This window comes from Macaca thibetana, chromosome 14 (genome assembly GCF_024542745.1).
Source record: "Macaca thibetana thibetana isolate TM-01 chromosome 14, ASM2454274v1, whole genome shotgun sequence".
Lineage (NCBI taxonomy): Eukaryota > Metazoa > Chordata > Mammalia > Primates > Cercopithecidae > Macaca > Macaca thibetana.
The window spans coordinates 43,118,784-43,136,652 of NC_065591.1; the positions used below are offsets into that span (position 1 = coordinate 43,118,784).

General features: G+C 38.6%; 1 protein-coding gene across 1 annotated transcript in view; it reads right to left on the reverse strand.

Moving 5' to 3' along the window:
• SLC17A6 (solute carrier family 17 member 6) overlaps nt 1-12,281 on the reverse strand; it is a 42,321-nt gene extending 30,040 nt beyond the window's left edge. Inside the window, exons 1-3 of the mRNA XM_050755396.1 lie at nt 10,837-12,281; nt 7,740-7,992; nt 6,142-6,260 (exon numbers count right to left, since the gene is read on the reverse strand). Coding sequence (XP_050611353.1) covers nt 6,142-6,260; nt 7,740-7,992; nt 10,837-10,922 — 458 coding nt within the window. The 5' untranslated portion in view covers nt 10,923-12,281. The remainder of the gene's footprint in view (nt 1-6,141; nt 6,261-7,739; nt 7,993-10,836) is intronic.
• Nucleotides 12,282-17,869: the final 5,588 nt, after the last annotated feature.

A 17,869-nucleotide genomic window follows, 5' to 3' on the forward strand; every position in this document is an offset into this window, starting at 1 on the left:
GGATTGGAGAATGAAAAGAGAGAGAGAGAGAAACTCATATCGACAAAGCACATGCAAGCCCTTGGAGACCCCTCCCTCCTCAATCCATCTATTCATCTTATGGTAAAGGGTATTTTCTTTTGTCAGAAAAATGCAGGCTTCTCCTGCCTTACCCCAGATACCTAACCTATGGGGCCCACAATAGGAAGGCGGCTAGATGTTTGATTGGCAGCTAGATGCACGAGATAGAAAAAGTCACCTCTGGCCTTAAAAGACTGGGTGTTTATAAACCATTTCCATCGGAACAGGATGGTGGTCCCTTTCAGCAGGATTTATGTTCATAGTCTGAATTATTTTCTCACACATAAGGAATTCACAAATATTTCTCACTGGAAGGATTGAGGAACTCCTCCTTGCAATGCAGGTTGCAATGGAGAGAGGGAAAAAATTATATAAATAGACCAACAGCGTGTGTGTGTGTGTGTGTGTGTGTGTGTGTGTGTGTGTGTTTGATGATGGTGCTTAGGAATTCATTTCCAATGCTTATTTCAACAATAAATAATGCACATCTTTATTGTTTCATCTCTCTGAAGAAAAAAGACAGAACATCACCAGTAAAATTGCTCCTTTCTGGGCTTAATACGTGAAGATATTATGTTTAAAATGTCTGTCTTCTTCTCTTTTTGAAAATTATTCTAGCAAGAGATTTTTCATAATTAGTCAGAATATTTACCTAAAGTATATTAAAATGTATTTTTGTAAATACAAATACACACCAGTAAATTTTAAAACCATGCTTTTGGGTTTGCTCACTTTTACATATAAATTACTTTCTATTTGATACAGCATATAAATTGAGTTGCATCAGTCAAAATCCCAAAGATAAATCGCTTCATTTCTGCAGACAAAAGTCTAATCTACACCCAGTCATGTTCAAATCTCTGCAATTTTAGTGGTAAGAGCCCAAACTGCCAATGTGTCTGAGTGGCAGAAAAAGTTATAAATACCATGTTTTCTGCTATAGAATATCAGATTATTTGTCTTCATCATTATCAAGTGTGGAGTTTGCCTTTTTCAGAGAAAAGGGTAGAATCAGCTATGTTGTAGCCAAATAGCTTGGGAGCCAGTACACACACACACACACACAATACAGTATGATTCTCCTGCCAAAATAAAATCTAAGGATCCCTTGGGCCTGCTAAAGGCTTCTCTCTCTAATTCATGAAATTCTTCCCTGGATTTGGGGCATGATAGATTGTAATCACTCATTCAGAGAGCAGATGGCTCAGCCTACTGCTGAAAGTGAACTTTGCAATGAAGCATATAGTATCAGACAGAGATGTTAAATTTCATTGTAAAGGTACCTTGCCATCAAGTATTATCAGGCACGTGAGTTCTAGTCACAATCCCTTTGTGACTCAGATACATCACTACTCCCTCATTCTCTATTTCATTTCCTGCTCTGTAAAATGAGAGGGTTGGATTAGATGAGCTCTGTCCAGCGATAATATGGGTTCCTCCTTTTGTGGGGTTCACTATATGCTACAACCAAGTGTGATCCTAAGTGTCTTATTCAAATAAAGAAGTATTTTTTCTTTAGAAAAAGTCAAGTTAGAAATTCAAGAAATACTTGAAAAGACAAAAATAAAGGATTACGGTAGGGGAAAATAAACTCTAACTTTGTATAGAGAAGTCTAACCTCAAGCTAAAATGGATTTCTCTAAGTGTATTTATGCTTGGCTAGAATTCAAAGATTGGATGCACTGAATTACTAGCACTCTATACACTTGACTAAAAATATTTTTAAAAATAGCTCTTTAAAGGCCTTCAAATAAAATTTATGGAATTTTTGGTGAATAATAATTTCAATTTGAATAATGTACACGGGGAAATAATTTTAAAGGTAGAAATATGACTCATGAAAAAAGGCATTTTTATCACATTGGAAATAAACCAATTGCATTACTAACACTTAAGGTAAATTTATACTAAAATAAGCTGAATAGTCACAGAAATTTATTTTCCTTCCATTTTTTCTAAATTTAAGATTTCATTAATAATAAATAATAACAGCCAGCAATTACCTAGTTCCAGGCACTTCAAAAAAAACTACATATATTTAGCTGTTATGACCCACACGTGGTAGGTACTTTGATTAGCCCTCTTTTACAGAAATACAAACTGAGGTGCAAAGGGGTTAAATAACATTTTATATCATTCAGTCACTAAGTAACGCATTCAAGAGCCTGAACCTACAGTTTGGCTTAAAGCGTAAATCTTTCTGCTTTTTTTTTAAAGCCCCAAACACCTTGTTGTGATATTTTATTTACTTAATGAATATTTATCATGAGTCAGGTACTCTCTGAGATGCTAGCAATACAAGAGTGAAAAAGAAAACATGGACAAAACTCCCATTAGACAAATAGATAAATAAGTAAAATATTGATATGACAGGTGGTGATAAGTGCTATGAAAAAAATTAAAGCAGGGTTGAGAAATCAAGAGGACAGGAGCAGGGTATTAAAAATATCAAATAGAGTTTGAAAAACATCACCACTTAAATAAAGGCAAAAACACTTTTTGTAATACAGTGCTATACATTAAAAATATAATGTTCATCAAACTCCCTTTGCTGTATCTGACCTGTGGTTATGCCTTTTGCAAAAAAATACATATATATATTTATATATGTATTATATTTATATATTTCATATATATTTTATGTATTTCATATATTATATATCTATGCTATTTGTGCCATTAAACACTTGTCCAGGTTCTTCACAGCAATTTAAATGCAGGGTAAAACCAGTCTTCAGGAATTTCATACTTGTAAACATCTGGATTACTATAAGTCCATGTCCTGTATTATTTAAAGACAAAAATAATTTGCCCCCCACATCTTTTTATTACTATATTAATATGTTCCCATCTTAAAACATTAAAGATTTTGTAAGGAATCTTCCTTTGACCTCCCACCCTAAGGCCTTTCCTGGGGTGACTGAATTCTCCCGCCCATAATGTGCAATAGCTTTTTAAGGGAAGACAAAGGAAAAAGTGATGCAAGAGCTGTCCCTCCTCTTGCTCTCCTCTTGGGAGTAAATTGGGTTTACTCCCCTCCTGACTCTTCCAACTCCTCCTCTCAATGATCAGGAAAGTAAATGTACTTCGAATCTGAGTAGTATAAGAACCAGGAGTCTGCATTGTGACCAAGAGTGGGGCTGTCTTTGCTTAATCAACAAATTGAAGAAGCCAAATAATTGCTCTTTGGTTTTCATTGAGACATTTGCCAAGAGGTGTAACCAGGAGCCCTTCTCTCTTGAGTGGCTGTCTCCACACACCTCAGTTTATCTTTCTCGGTTCCACCCACAACAGTGATGGCAAACACTTTCCAAAGTGAGCCTTTTTTACACCTAAAGGGAAAGGAATCTGTCCCCAATATCACACACAAGGGAAATCTCATCCTACTATTAAGTGATCAATATGGAGAAGCTTATTTGAACGGGTACATGATGCTTATAAGTGGAAGATTGGTTTTGCTGCTTTGTCTTTACTGTTTTTGAAAAAGAGATCATAATAGGAAACATACATCTTTCAAACAACTTGTAAAAATTTCTGATTTTGTATTTATTAAAAGCCTTCCAAGGAAAAATTCTATGTAGCATCTGTAGTACTAGTTGGACATTCACCATGTTAATAATAGGGGTATTAGGATGATTAAATTTTTATCATTTTTATGATTTTTTCTTACTAATATGCAATACTGTTTTAAACTGAAAAGAAAATGTTACACATGTTTAAAAATCATTATCACACAAGGCTTCAACTGCATTTTGCAATGTTTCGTTATATTTTCAAAATGAAGCAAAATGTCAGAATCTTCAGGCAAGATAAGATAGTTGATCTCTGTAATTTTCTATAGGTTCATGATATTTTACAATACATTTTTAATTTAATTTTCTCAGTATTGTAGAACATAACATATCATATATGAAAATATTAAGGCCTCTCCCTTGAATACCCATTTAAAGGTAAGATTAATTTGGGTCCAAATAGGAATTCTAGAAATCAAAATTTTTTTCTATACAAAAATTAGCTGAGTGTGGTGGTGCATGCCTGTAGTCCCGCTATTGGGGAGGCTGAGGTGGGAGAATCTCTTGGACCCAGGAGGCGGAGTTTGCAGTGAGCCCAAATCCTACCACTGCACTTCAGTCTGGTTACAGAGTGAGAATCTGTCTCAAAAAAAAAAAAAAAAAATTCCTTTGAGGAAAATCTACCAGATAAATTAGAACCTGAGTCAGCATCACTGTTTTCATTGATAAACATGACACAGATAGTAATGAGTTTGCTTTAAAAAAAAAAAAATCAGAAAAACCCATTTACTGACCTCCTAGTGTTACAAAGAGGAAAAGCTGGAGCATCCCTGGTGTTTTTTCCTGGCAGGAAAATGTTAGCATTTTAATATTTGGCAAGGTGAATGTTCTGACTCTGAAAAAAACCCTTCAAGTCACCACCATTATACTTTCATTTGACATCATATTGAGTTCTTGTATCATTTTTGTTTTTTGGTGAATTGTTGCTTTTTTTTTCTCCTGCAGTGAAAACATTCCATGCATGTATGTTTAGGGTATCTTTCTGAAAACTTTGTTTTATTTTAGGAAATACTTTCTAGGGAATAAAAGGAGTGAAGACTATATATATTGGGGATCTAAAATCCAAAAATGTAACATGTTCATAATCAATAATATTTAACAGAGTATTTCTTTAATTTTTTTGCCTAATATCAATGTTTTCTTTGATTTATCACATCCATAAAAAGGGGTTCTCTACGTAGTTAATGAGTTTCATCAAGTGTCCATCAGCAGATGAATGGATAAAGAAAATGTGGTATATATATACACTACATTGATTTTTTTGAAGGGACTATTTGTCTACTACTTGGTCTTCGTGTCAGCCATCCGAGTGTCAAGTAAAGACAGCCCCCGAAAGGCATTATTCCTAATGTATGGCACTCTCCTCTTGACATTTTAAAGCACTGCCCCAACATCCTCACTCTAGGGATCCTTAAGCCTAAAATAAATTTCCAAGAATTCCTCTCCAGGCCCTGAGGACTCTGAGAAGCCTTGGGAAGAAAAGACACCGCTAGTGAAAGGGATTGTAATTGATAAAAGCCGCAGTATGGGGCCTGAGAGATGAGGTGTTCCCAGGTTACAAAGGGCCAGGTTGCGTATGACCACTATTAGGGAGGTGCCAACTTCTAGTCCTCTGCTGTTAAAATGTGACTGAAAGTCTTTCTTTGTGGTATCTAAGCAGAAAGAACAGAAAGTGCTGGTGCATATGTTCTATGTGGGTTCAATTCAGACGTGAAGAACATTTAGTTTTGTTTATCAATATACACAGAGTGAAGCAAAGGAACCTACCCTTCACCTTCTGGTGGCCAGGCTATGCCCGTCAACACCCCCACTCCATCAGTCCTTAGGACTTATGCTTTAGGGGCGTCTCTGCAGGTGCCGCTGGTGGCGCTTCTGGGAACAGGCGCTAGGACCTTGGTTGTGGACACCGCAGCAAGGCAGGAGGCCACTGAAAGCAGCTGAGGGCTCCCCCAACCCCCGCCCCTAAGCAGCTCATTAACAGGTGGAATCGCATCGCTGGTTCCTGCCCCTCCTAGAAACAAATCCTTCAAACCCAGAGCACGAACTGGGCGGGGTACGGGGCCAGCCGTTCGAGGCGCCTTGCCAGGAGGTCAGACCCTCGGGGAGCCTGGGCGACTGTGGGGAGTGCAGGAGACAGCGCAGCATCTGCCGTTCCCCACTCCTTTGTGCACTCAGGCACACGGTCCCTGCTCTGCCTGCTCTCGGTCTGCCCTGAGCTCGGGTCAGGCTATAAAGCACGTCGATCATTTCGCCAAAAGCAAGTTCAGCCACAGCAGAGGGAAGGAGGCCGCGTGCGCCGGTCCCAGAGAGCCTGCATTCGTTTAGACGACTAATTCTGGAAGGAGTCACCAGCAGCTCCAGCCCTGACAGGGTGTTGTCAAGGGACTAGAAGACTTCGCTTGGGGGTCCTCAAACCCCTCTGGGCTGTTGTCTCTGCTCCCAGCTTCTGCTGCCCCTTCGGAAGGAACAAACACCACGCCCTGAGCCCCAGCCCCGCCTGGTGCGTTACCTGTTGGCTGCCAGTCGAGACGCGATGTAGCCTCCCGGAATCTGGGTGATGATGTAGCCCCAAAAGAAGGAACCGTGGATCATCCCCACGGTTTCCGGGTCCCAGTTGAATTTGGCTTTCTATGGAGGGGTAGGAGAAATAAGTGTGAAGGGAAAGAGTAGCGTCAGTGCCAAAGGCTCACTTTCAGAGGTTCACAAGCCAAAAAGCCCCCAACGCTTGGGCGCTTCATGCATTCCGGGGATAAGAGTGGCTTCATTTTCGTTTCCTAACAAAATTGCCTCTTGCAACGAAAAAACCTTGCTCATTAACAAAATGTATTATGATTAATAGTGAGGCCGCGCGCACCGGCTTTGCTCCCCAACTGCTGTCAGGCAGATCGAATCATCTGAATGGAGGAATCTAGAGGGCCCGTCTTGGAAACTCGGACTCCCCATGAAGAGATTTGTTAGCCAGATGTGGAGACGCCTGGCAGGGGTCCACTTAACGAATCCGGTCAATGCGGACGCAGTAGTGTAGTGACTTCTAACCCTGGAGACTTAAATAGGGAAATTCTGGGGAAGGAAAGTGGGGAGGGAAGGAAGGTGGGGAGCGAAGGATGAAAGATGCAGGGCTCCTGGTAGCTAAGAGAAAGGGTGTCCCCACAAATGGGGATGGATATGGGCCTGAAGAATTTGGAGTAGTCGGTGAATTGGAAGGAGTAAAGGGAGAGGGAGTCATTGCTCAGGGGTTTTAATAAATGTGGGGCAGGGGTATTTCTGAAGGTGGAGGTCTAATTCCGTTCTAATCAGCCTGGGTGACTTCCCGAGGGGAACCTCAAAGTAAACTGGGTCTCAATATTTACGTCCGAAAGGTGGGAGCGCGCTTTTACCGCCTGAGAACTGGGGACCCTTTTTCTCCTTTGATATTTTGACACCCAGCGGATTTTGCAAGGTCTCCCGGATTCCAAGAGCCTTCCCCAGTTTCTGCTCTCAACTCCTGCTTAGTCTGGTTTACGGCAGTTGGGGTTTCTAAGAAGGAAGTCCGGACCCAGGGGTTCTGTGACCTTGACGTGACCCTCCCCTCTGGGCTCGACTCCCTGTCACCCTGGGACCCTCTTACGTTGTGGCTCCTCCTGGGAGAGGTAAACCTTCCCAAAGACCCCTCAGCCGAACCTGCTGATATGAACACAGCTGATTTTGTTTTCCAGTTTGTTTCATTTTGAATATTAAGAATGTTTTGGCGGGGACTGAATGAAGTCCTGGGAAAACTATAATTAATATGCTGCACTATTCACCCAAGTAAAACAAACACACTTCTATTTAGACTTAGTGGACATTGCTAGTCACCAACGTCTTGTATTAAGTCACAGTTCACAAAACCTGGTGAGCTAGACGCTCTTTTCTACTTTGCAGATGAGGAAGGGAAGGCCCAGACAGCAGAGCGAAAAGGGAACTGATAACACTACTGGGGTCCATTCTAGAACGACAGAGTTAGCGAGGAGCTTAGGGAGCACCCAAACCTTCCTTTCAGTGGGGAAAAACGGAGCTCACACAGGAGATATGGTTTTGCGAGGCCGCATGGCCGAAGGGCGGGAGCCAGGGCGGCCAGACGTTGCCCACCTCCTTGATGACCTTGCCCCCGCGGTGGATGGTGCTGTTGTTGACCATGTCCACAATGGCCACGCCCAGGTTGCAGCGGATGCCGAAGGAGATGCAGAAGCCCAGGCCGCTCATGATGGCGATAATGTAGCGGCGCGGCAGGCCGAAGCATGTGCAGTCGCACAGCGGCGCCTTCTTCTCGGGCACCTCTAGGGGCTTCCCATCCTCCGTCAGCTCGATCGTCTCCCTGGTGTCTTGCTTCTTCTCCAGCACCCTGCGCGGCAGAGCAGGGGCGAGTCAAGGACGTGGCGGCTTAGGCACCCCCGATGCTGACCCATTCCCATTTTTCAGGACCCGTAGGGGTTGGGAGGAGGGCCGTCGACCTCACCCCACCCTCGGGGATTAGGGTGGTGGGGTGACACCAAGCTGCAAGACCTCCCACACTCTCTCACATTCTGCAGGTGCCCTTGGCCGCGGCGGCGACATCGCTTCAACTTTAGCACCTTTAGGCCTAAGGTAGCGAGTCCCTGTCTCGGGATCCACCCCTGGGCGCTCTGATTCAGATACACAGGCCGCTTGGGCCTAACTTTCTTGCAGAGTCTGCAAGGTCTGCATTTTGTGAGGGCAGAGGTTACCAGAGCGTCCTCTGCACCTGAATAGGGACCTCCCACTCCTACCCGCGCCCAGCAGAGCTTAACCCTGACAACCGCGGTGTCCTCCTGCAACCCAGTACCAGAGGGCTACTCCGCTGCAGGCGGGCCCAACTTGAGAGCCTTTTCCACCCGCGCTGCCTTTTCCGTTTCTAGCAAGCTCAGGTTTTCCAGGTTGGCGATGCTGGTATTCTGTCCCCCAGCCCACCCCTGGAGCTGAGCCTGGGGCACCCCCGGGACTAAGGCCTCTCTAGGCCAGTGCTTGTGCATGAGAAGAAGGCCTGAGAGCTCTCGCCGAGAGTGTCATGCACTCTCCTTCCCCTTCATCCCGCTCCAGGGTTCTAGTTCAATGCTGTTACACTTCTTACTATTTTTTTTTCCTTATTACTGGAGTTGGAGACAAAGGACTCTACAGCATATGGCCGACACCTAAGCTTCCTACTGCCAGAACATGAATAATTAATTATTCACAATCTTGCGTCATTACTCTCTCTCTTACAAACACCGAAAAATGTCAAGGATCCCTTTCCCAAGACGCAAAATGCGACTCCCAGATACACAAACGTGCTCCCATATCAACTTTTGTAAGATATTCCACATCAAAGGGGAAGATCTCACTTCAATATTTGTTTTTGCATAGTGTTTCATGAGATTTCAACCATCAATTCATTTTTGGCTTTGGTCCTTGGGAGAAGGGGTAAATGAAAAGGGGAACGCGGAGAAAAGGAATGGTTTTACTAAAAGGTGGCAGTATTCTAGTCTACAACATATTTATGAAATTTCTATTAACAACAAACAAACGAAAGGAATGCATAAGATAACATCTCCGTACGTAGCCCCTTGCGATTTATACTTTCAATATTTAAACAAAGAGCCTCTCCGTTTACAATTTGCAGAAATTTTTTCCAGTCTACCATGTAATTGTTTTTCATCTGTGCCGTTTTAAATGCTATGTGCACACCCAGTTGTTTTCACACACACGGGTGAAGCAAGCGAAATTTTTACAATTAATTTCAAATATGCATAGCTTGGAATATTGCTGTCAAGCAGTTTGAGGCCACCAGAAAAAAATGTCAGGCTTCCAAATTCTATAAAAAGCACCTGGAGAATAGGTCATAAAGGTATTTGTGGCTAGGTTAATGTTTATTCTTAAAGTCTGATCATAATGTTAGAAAATATTGCAATTTATTTTTACTGGGAGAAAAAAATTCAGCCAGTGTGTGTGTGTGTGTGTGTGTGTGTGTGTGTGTGTTTTCTTTTCCTGTATTGGCTTCGTGTGCTCAAATCTACAAAGTTGAACTCTGCGCCGGATGGCAGTTGTACTGGGAAAGAACATCCCTTTCCATGGTAGCTGTGGGAGTGCAGGGCCCTTGCGGTATCTACTGCCGCATAGGTGCATAATCGTGCCTACATGAAGCCCGCCAAACCTGAAGAGATTTGGAAAATTTGGGAGTGGTTTGATCATTTTCTTTACATTTCTCATGCATTTACAGAGACTTCAATTTTCAAAATATTAAAATTAGCGCTCCTTTGTAATTCTTTTTCCTTTTATGTCTGCTCTGTCTTCTTGATTTTGCTCTAATTATTAAGAAAAGCTGTATCCATATCACATACTTGAAATGATTTAAAGTTTTGCAAATTACAGCATAATTAGTGTAGTGACTATCGGAGGATTCAATAATTAAATCATTTCTAGGACTTTCAAAGTAATGTTGCTTGTTATATTTATGGCTGTTCTTCCAGGCATTGACATTTCCTATGCAAGAAATAGACTCTAGGAGATGAAAATAATTAAAAATGCATATACATTGTTTCAGTCTTAGAGAAAGGAATTGCTTCAACTATCAATTATTGATATATTTTGATTCTTCTTCATTCAATGCAGAAGACATATTCCACTAGGGGATTCTCTACTATGCTTTCGAAGCTGAGACCTCTCTCTTTCTCTCTCCCCAACATATATATACACACACACATATATATAGCATATATACATATATAACATATATATTAATAATATATAAACTATTACTCTTTGGAATTTCTTGGTTAATTTTTTTAGAGGGTTGTGTTTTATATTCATTTGTCTGCATGAAAGGAATTTAATTTGGGGCATTCTATGAGCACCAAAAGAAACGCTGTTTGAGCAGGTGCTGGTTATTTCTTAACTGTAAAGGAGATAAATCCTGTGTAATAAAGGATAAAACTCTGCAGTCACCAAAGCAAAAATCAAACACACACACACACACACACACACACACACACATACACACACCAGACAGGTTCATTTAGTGCAACATTCCTGCATTAATAAGCAGGTTTCCAGAGCACCCCTGCTCCAAGCAATGGGCAACAAAAAGACTTTCCGATCATATTACAATCTTTCTGAGCCACCAGGGTTTACGGAAACGGCCCTGCAGATTTTTTCATGCTGAGCCCCAGGTAAGCAACGGTTTCCTTTGTCTTACCTGTAGATCTGGCCGAGGGATTTTCCAGCAAAATTCTTTAGCCCCTCTTTTCCTGGGGCCAAAATCCTTTGTTTTACTGATTCCATTCTTGCAAAGACTGTTGTCGGTTCTTGCCAGATTTAAATAGTGATTGCTAAAAACGGCGAGGATTGCGCATATTGTCTTAATCTCTTAAAGTAGTTGTTGGTTTTTCCTTCTCAGCAGAATGGTAGTGGCTTGCCTCCAGCAAGAGTGAGAGTGAGAGAAGGGAGGGAGAGTGAGAATGAGAATACAACAGAATAGCTGCATGCAACCCACGGGTTTCCTAATAGGAGAGTTAGTAGACACAATCAGAAAGTCTCATTGGAAGGGGAGGATCCGGTGGCAAAGGGCGCAAGCAGTACCATGGTATTTGGGTAGATGCGGTTGAGTCCTTGTCCTGGAAGTCGGTCAGCTGAAAAACAATGTAAATTCCCCGTTTTGAAGATTTACTGCTCTCAAATCTGCTGGTTTTTAAACGGAGGGGCCGGAATGTCACAGAACCCTTGGGTAACAACAAAGTCAAAAGAATAGTACTTTTTAAAATGGTGTCTTTGCCGTAAGGAACAGAGCATATTCAAATCTCATGGGAGCATCTCAGGTCTCAGGTGAGCAATGCTGCTATTAGTTTTTCCTCTCTGCCCATGATCTCCTCCCATCACGCCAGCGTAACTCTGCTCTGCGGTAGAGTCAAATTAAGATGGAGAAGGCTTGCTGCTCTTTGAGGACGTGAGTAAATAAAAGATACACCGTTCTGATTTGGGCAGCGTCAGGGAATATCTTTTTTCAGCGGCTGACAGCGCCCGTCTGGGCGGGTCTCAGTACAATGGTTCAGCACCACGGACAGAGTAAGTTTCAGGAAAAGGGGATGCTTCTTTTGGCTAGCTAGGTTGCCAACTTTCTAGGGGAGCTGGGCGGATCGCCCTGACCAAGGACCATACTGGGGCTCTTCAGGAACGGATGCTATGGAAACCATGTGGGAAGATGTCATCATCTCCAGAGTTTGCAGGGAGAATGGTGCATTTAGCTCTGCTAGGGAAGACAACTTTATTAAAAATTGACAAGTTACTTCTAGTTTGCTACGTTTTGTCCAGCATGCTGATGCCAGTATTGCAGGCAAGAAAGATTTCAATATATTTAACTTATGCTTGTGGTGTTCCAAGACACCTAGGGTCCCTTGAATATAAAATATGTGCACACAAAATATACAATTATATTGTTCATGTGTTTGCTTTAACCTCTGACAGGAAAAAGATGAAAGAAAGAAAGGGAGAGAAGGAAGACTAGAGCAAGGGAGAAATAAATAAAAAGAGGTGGGAGGAGAAAAAAAAGAATAGCTATAAATTCGGTGAAGTTGATTAAATAAAAGAGAGTTAATTTAATATAAATTCCTTGGAATTTTAAGTATCTTTATTTAACTAATTTACAATGCACTACTGAAAACCAATATACTGATGAAATATGTGGCTATACCTTGTGCTTGCCAACAAATTGTAATTGATAATTTAAAGATTTATTAACAAAAAGATTTATTCTAATTTACATATATTACATTCAAATCATATTTTATTTTTCTTTGTATCTCCTTCCCCTAAAGCATAAGTTTTGAAAGACATTCATGTAAGACTTTTGGTTTTATGTATATAGGTACAGCATCAATGAATTTATCTCATTAAGCAAAGCAAGAAAACTGTGCTAGATTAATATAAATTATTAATCTCTTTCACATGAATCACAAACTTCTTGTGTACAACTCAGGCCAATGCTTACAAAACAGATTGGCCTTGAACCACATTTTCAAGGTCAAAACCTTGGATGTCATATAAGCCAACAGAGGGAGTCAATTTTACTTAAGATCCTGAGACAAAATCTCAAAAGTATGGATCTAAATTCAGATTCAAATAATAATATTACCTGAATAGTTCAAGTGATATAATGGCTATGTATTCACTGAATGGATAGCTGGAAAAAAATGTCAAAGTAGCTAAAACCATTTGCCATTATTAAGTTTGATAGTGTCAAATTATTTTCCATTGTGAAATATGATAAGGAAAAGGATAATGAAGACATTTCTATCTTTTTTGATAAATTTGTGTTAAAATACATATCTTCAATAAAACTGTGAATTTGAATTTTCTCTAAAACCATGTGATGCCTCAGAATAATATCTATTTCTCAAGATCAAGTATAAAGGGACAAAAAAAATCCCTCACTAAACTACTACTTCCTTACAAAAAAAAAAAAAAAAGGAAAAAGATTAAAAGATTCAAGCTACTCATGACTTGACTTATCTAGGTGTTTTCAAAATATCTGTATTTTTCAAATCTTTAGTAACTAAGTTCATTAAATTATATTTATTTAGAGATATTAATGATTTTGGAATTCTGGGAAGTTATACAAAAAATTAGAATTTACAACAAATATTTGTGAAGCTGGGGTGATGATATATAAATGATTTTCCTAAGCACTCCAGGTTAAGTTGCACCACAAATGACTAGAGATCTACCTAAACCATCAGTAAACATGATAGCTACATCTCCAATATACAAATATGAAGGAACACTAAGCAATATAAATCTAACACCAAAGCATTGTTTTTAGAGTAAAACAGTTATATTCACCTTGATTGAAATGAATGTCATCCTCCTCTCTCTTCCACTCTCTTGGTAATAGGATGAGCAACTGAATCAGAATAACTGGTAATATTGATTTATTCATTCTAAAAATATTCATTGAGTGTCAAGAATAATATTAGATCTGGGAATTCTCCCTGAAATATCTCACAAGCTACATGGGAGATAGACACATAAATACAATTTCAAATAATTATGAGTGAAATTACACAAGTTAAGTAACCCAGCCTGGGAGTGAAAATGTCCAGAATATATTTCAGGAGACAATGTTTTCTTGTCTGTCTTAATAGTTAAAATAAATGTAGTTCTATAAAGATGACGGCAGTCCAGTGGAGTTTGGCAGGCTGGAGTGGTGATATTTGGATAACACCCCAGCCAGAGGGGATGTATTTAATGGTATTTCCATAAACTATGAAAAATGTTGTGTGTGGAGAATTACAAGAAATGTTACTAGACCACTTGAGACTGAAGAATGTCATTTAGGCTGGCTTTAAACCCATAGCTGCACCCAATGTAAAAAACATATATTCAGACACCATTTGCTAACCCAACAGATTTTCTTCATGGGTGGACACAAATTGCAATGCTGAACACGTGCTTTTGCAGCCCTAAATTCATCAGATTTATCTTAACGCAAAGAAACACTAGTAGTTATATGTAGGTCATTAATTTAAGCATGTCAGAAAAAGACTTCCTCTCTCTGTCAAGATTTTTTAACTAAAATCCCAAATATTTTACATCCAATTTTAACAAGCCCTAAATTGCATTATTAGACCACTTTTCTTCTAGGGGAAGAATTGTCCCTCTTGTCAAGAACTGTGAACAATAAAAGGAGAAGTTTTCACTGAATATAATTAATGTAATGTGCGTACCATATTACAATTTATGAGTAGCTTTTATTTACATGATAAACTTATTTATTCTTTATAATTATTCCTTAAACTAAAACAGTTGTATTCCCATGTTATCAAGGAGGAAAGTGAGATTTAGTAATTACCTGAAGTCGCGTAACTGGTGATGAGAAAACAGCACAGGTTAGAGTAGTTTCTCATAGTTTAAGGTCTTGTTAAAATACAGATTCTGATTCAATAGGTCTAGAGTGGAGCCCAATATCCAGCAATTGTAACAAATTTCCACAACTGCTTGCCTAAGGATCACATTTTGAACATCAACATCACGGAGTATGAAATGTGAAATCAGTTTACCTGAGTTTGGGTCCTGGTTCTACTGATTATCATCTCTGCAATTTTGTATCAATCGTTGAACATTAATGAGCCAGTTTTCTTACTGGCACAAATGAAGGCTTGTATTGTGTGGTTTCTATTATCCTTTCTGCTTGTAAAATTTTATGCCTTTTCATGACTTTACCCATTGATATAAAACTTCTTTTCTTTTGTTGTTTCTCCCATCCTAAGTTTTTTTTTTATTATATTTGAGTTAAATGATTAATAATAAATGGAAAAAATACTAATATGTAGAAATGTGCCTATTTCTGAAAGTTCTGTTTACATATTTAAAGAAGAGTTACCTTATTTGTTGTTTCACTATATGTATACATTGAGTATTATATGCAATTGTTTAAATAATTGCATTCATAGTATTTTTCAAGATGTACACAAGGTATTAACCAACAGCAATGTAATAGGTTTCTATTTGTTTATATCCCTGTGTGAGGACATACTTTTGAGTAATTATTTAAATGTCTTGCAAATATTGCCCTCTGGTGGAAGGATATGTTAATATTTTAGAGAAAATTGTGGTCCTTAATTATGCAATTACACCTACTGTTTTCTCTCTTTCTTTCTTTCTTTCTTTCTTTCTTTCTTTCTTTCTTTCTTTCTTTCCTTCTTTCTTTCTTTTGATATTTGTTAAATTAAATCTGTCTGAAACTATAAAGTCTTCTTTGTGGACAACACATTTGCAATTGCCTTAGTACTAAATGTATTTAGAAATAAGTTGATTGTCTGAGAATCCCCCAGTTAACCAAAAAGCTAGTACTAAAGGAAACTTCACTGTATTAAGATTTAGTAATGCTATGACAATCACACAGGTAAAAATGATACACAATAGAATAAACTGTGATAATTTTATAAATATTTTGTAATAGTAACCTAAATTTGATGTTTTGCTCCCTACAACCAAAAATACAAATATATCTTAAAGACATTATATTTAAGGTCATCCAAAAACTATTTCTGGGGTATTTTTAAGGCAAATTGATTTAAAAAACATACCTCAAGTACATACCTCAAGTTGGTGGTATGCATCTGTAGTCCCAGTCACCGGGAACGCAGAGGCGGGAGGACTGCTGGAACCCAGAAGTTTGAGGTCAGTCGGGGAAATATAGCCAGACCCCACCTCAAAAAGAGAAAAACAAACCTTAAGGTGACTGATTCTGAGGCTATTTTTTAATGCAACAACTTCTGTTTATTATTTCAAAAAATATTCACTCAACAGGTATTTGTACCTACTGTAGGCTAGACCCTTTTCTGGGATATAGTAAACAAATGGACTCAATACATTTTTATAGCTTTTTATATTATATGTACAGAGTGGACATTCCTAAAGACAAAACTGCTGTGAAAAGCTTTTTTTACAGTATGGCTTTATTTGACTTTGAATTCCTAAGTAAATGTTCAGTCTAATAATTACACACTTCTTTCAGGTCAAAGCTATACAAATAAGCTCTAGAATTCATCTGTGACTTTTTCTTACCAAGGGTTTTTAAGCAGACAATTTTTAGTTCAGCTTTATTTGATTTTACTTTGCAGTGTTAGCCTCGGAGACAATTTCTAAGAAACTATCATTATATAATTTCCTTGGAACTGGAAATAGAAGAAATAATTCAGTTTGTCTTAAAAACCACACCTGTGCACATAGCCCAATACTTTACATTGCTATATTTAGTGGCCTGGTATAAAATATCTTTTGACTTCTCTGTGAACTGTCTGATTAAAAAACTGGAAGCAGGAAATATTAAATAAGCCTATATTGTTACCTTAAACATACGTTTTAATTACCAAAAACAATGTATGTAGTCATAAATGCAATGCTTCCTTTTTTGTGTGCATCTACTCTGTATTTATGATTTACTATGAGAAAAATGTAAATATCTTATTCAACCCCTTTTCTTTCTGCATTCATGGGAGAAAATAGCCTTAATTCACTAGAGGCCATTGTGTCTTGGGAAAATTAAGACTTTAAAGTGAATGGAGAACAAATGCTGCTCCTCTAATGCCAGAAAAGTATTTCTAATTATGAATTCCACACTATACACATAGAGTAACATGATAAATTACAGAAGGACTTTGAAAACATTGACATCTTCAACTCTAAAACAACTCTAAAATTCTTAAAGTAAAAGTCTTAATTGTATAAGGAAAGTTTGATAAAAATCTAAGAATAGAAAATAAATGCAAATCTGTAAAGACAGTAAAAGAAATATACACTTTAGTATGAAGGAGATCAAGGCAGACCGCCAGGACTTATGGTGTTTTACAGATAAATAAATAAATTTAATGACATGACAAAACATACCTAATTGAAATGTCTCTCCATCTAAGTCCCATAGGGATCCTATGTTACTTTTACCATCCTAGATTACTGATTCTCTTCCTTTGGCTGCCATACATTTTGTTGTCATAGACTGTGAAATACCATCTTCTTTGAAGGAAGGCTTCTAATATTATTGAAATTTCCCACGTGGCTATTAGCATCTAGGAAGTTTCTGTTTAATTTCACACTATTTTCTAAGTTACTTAAGCTACTAGAGGCAGACGGTGAGATGGTTTCTACTTCTATAATATTTAGACTAAAATTTTCCAAAGCAAAAAATCTGAATACATAGTTTTGTAATAGAACAGAATATACATGATCCAGGATATTTCACTGCTGTAAGCATAAGTTAATCATAATTTTGAAGACGTGAAAAAAATATACAATAGTAGTCACTATTCATATTTTCTAGCTGCTGCCCGCTAGTGGTGAAAATGAAAAATATTTCTTTGAGTTAAAAGGCAGACCTACAACATTGACTTAAATCATTTGAAAGTTAGTGGGTAAACATGCTTCCCATGATATTAACATTATTTGTGGCCTTTTTTCCTAGTACAAAGAAGAAATTGTTGCTGATACATCACTAAAAAAAGGTGCCACCGCTTACTCTTTTGTACCTACTTGTGGGCTTATAATAATGGTAAATACATCTTTATACTGTTGTGAGAAGTATAGTGGGAAGATCTTATTGTGTGGCATGAAGAGTTTTTGTTCACTCATTGCAGATCTTTTGATATTGAGTGTTAATTCCTTCATTCGTTCATTATGGAGAAACAGAGTCAGAGGTCTGATGAAACCACACTAAGTCCTGTTAACTAGACTGATTT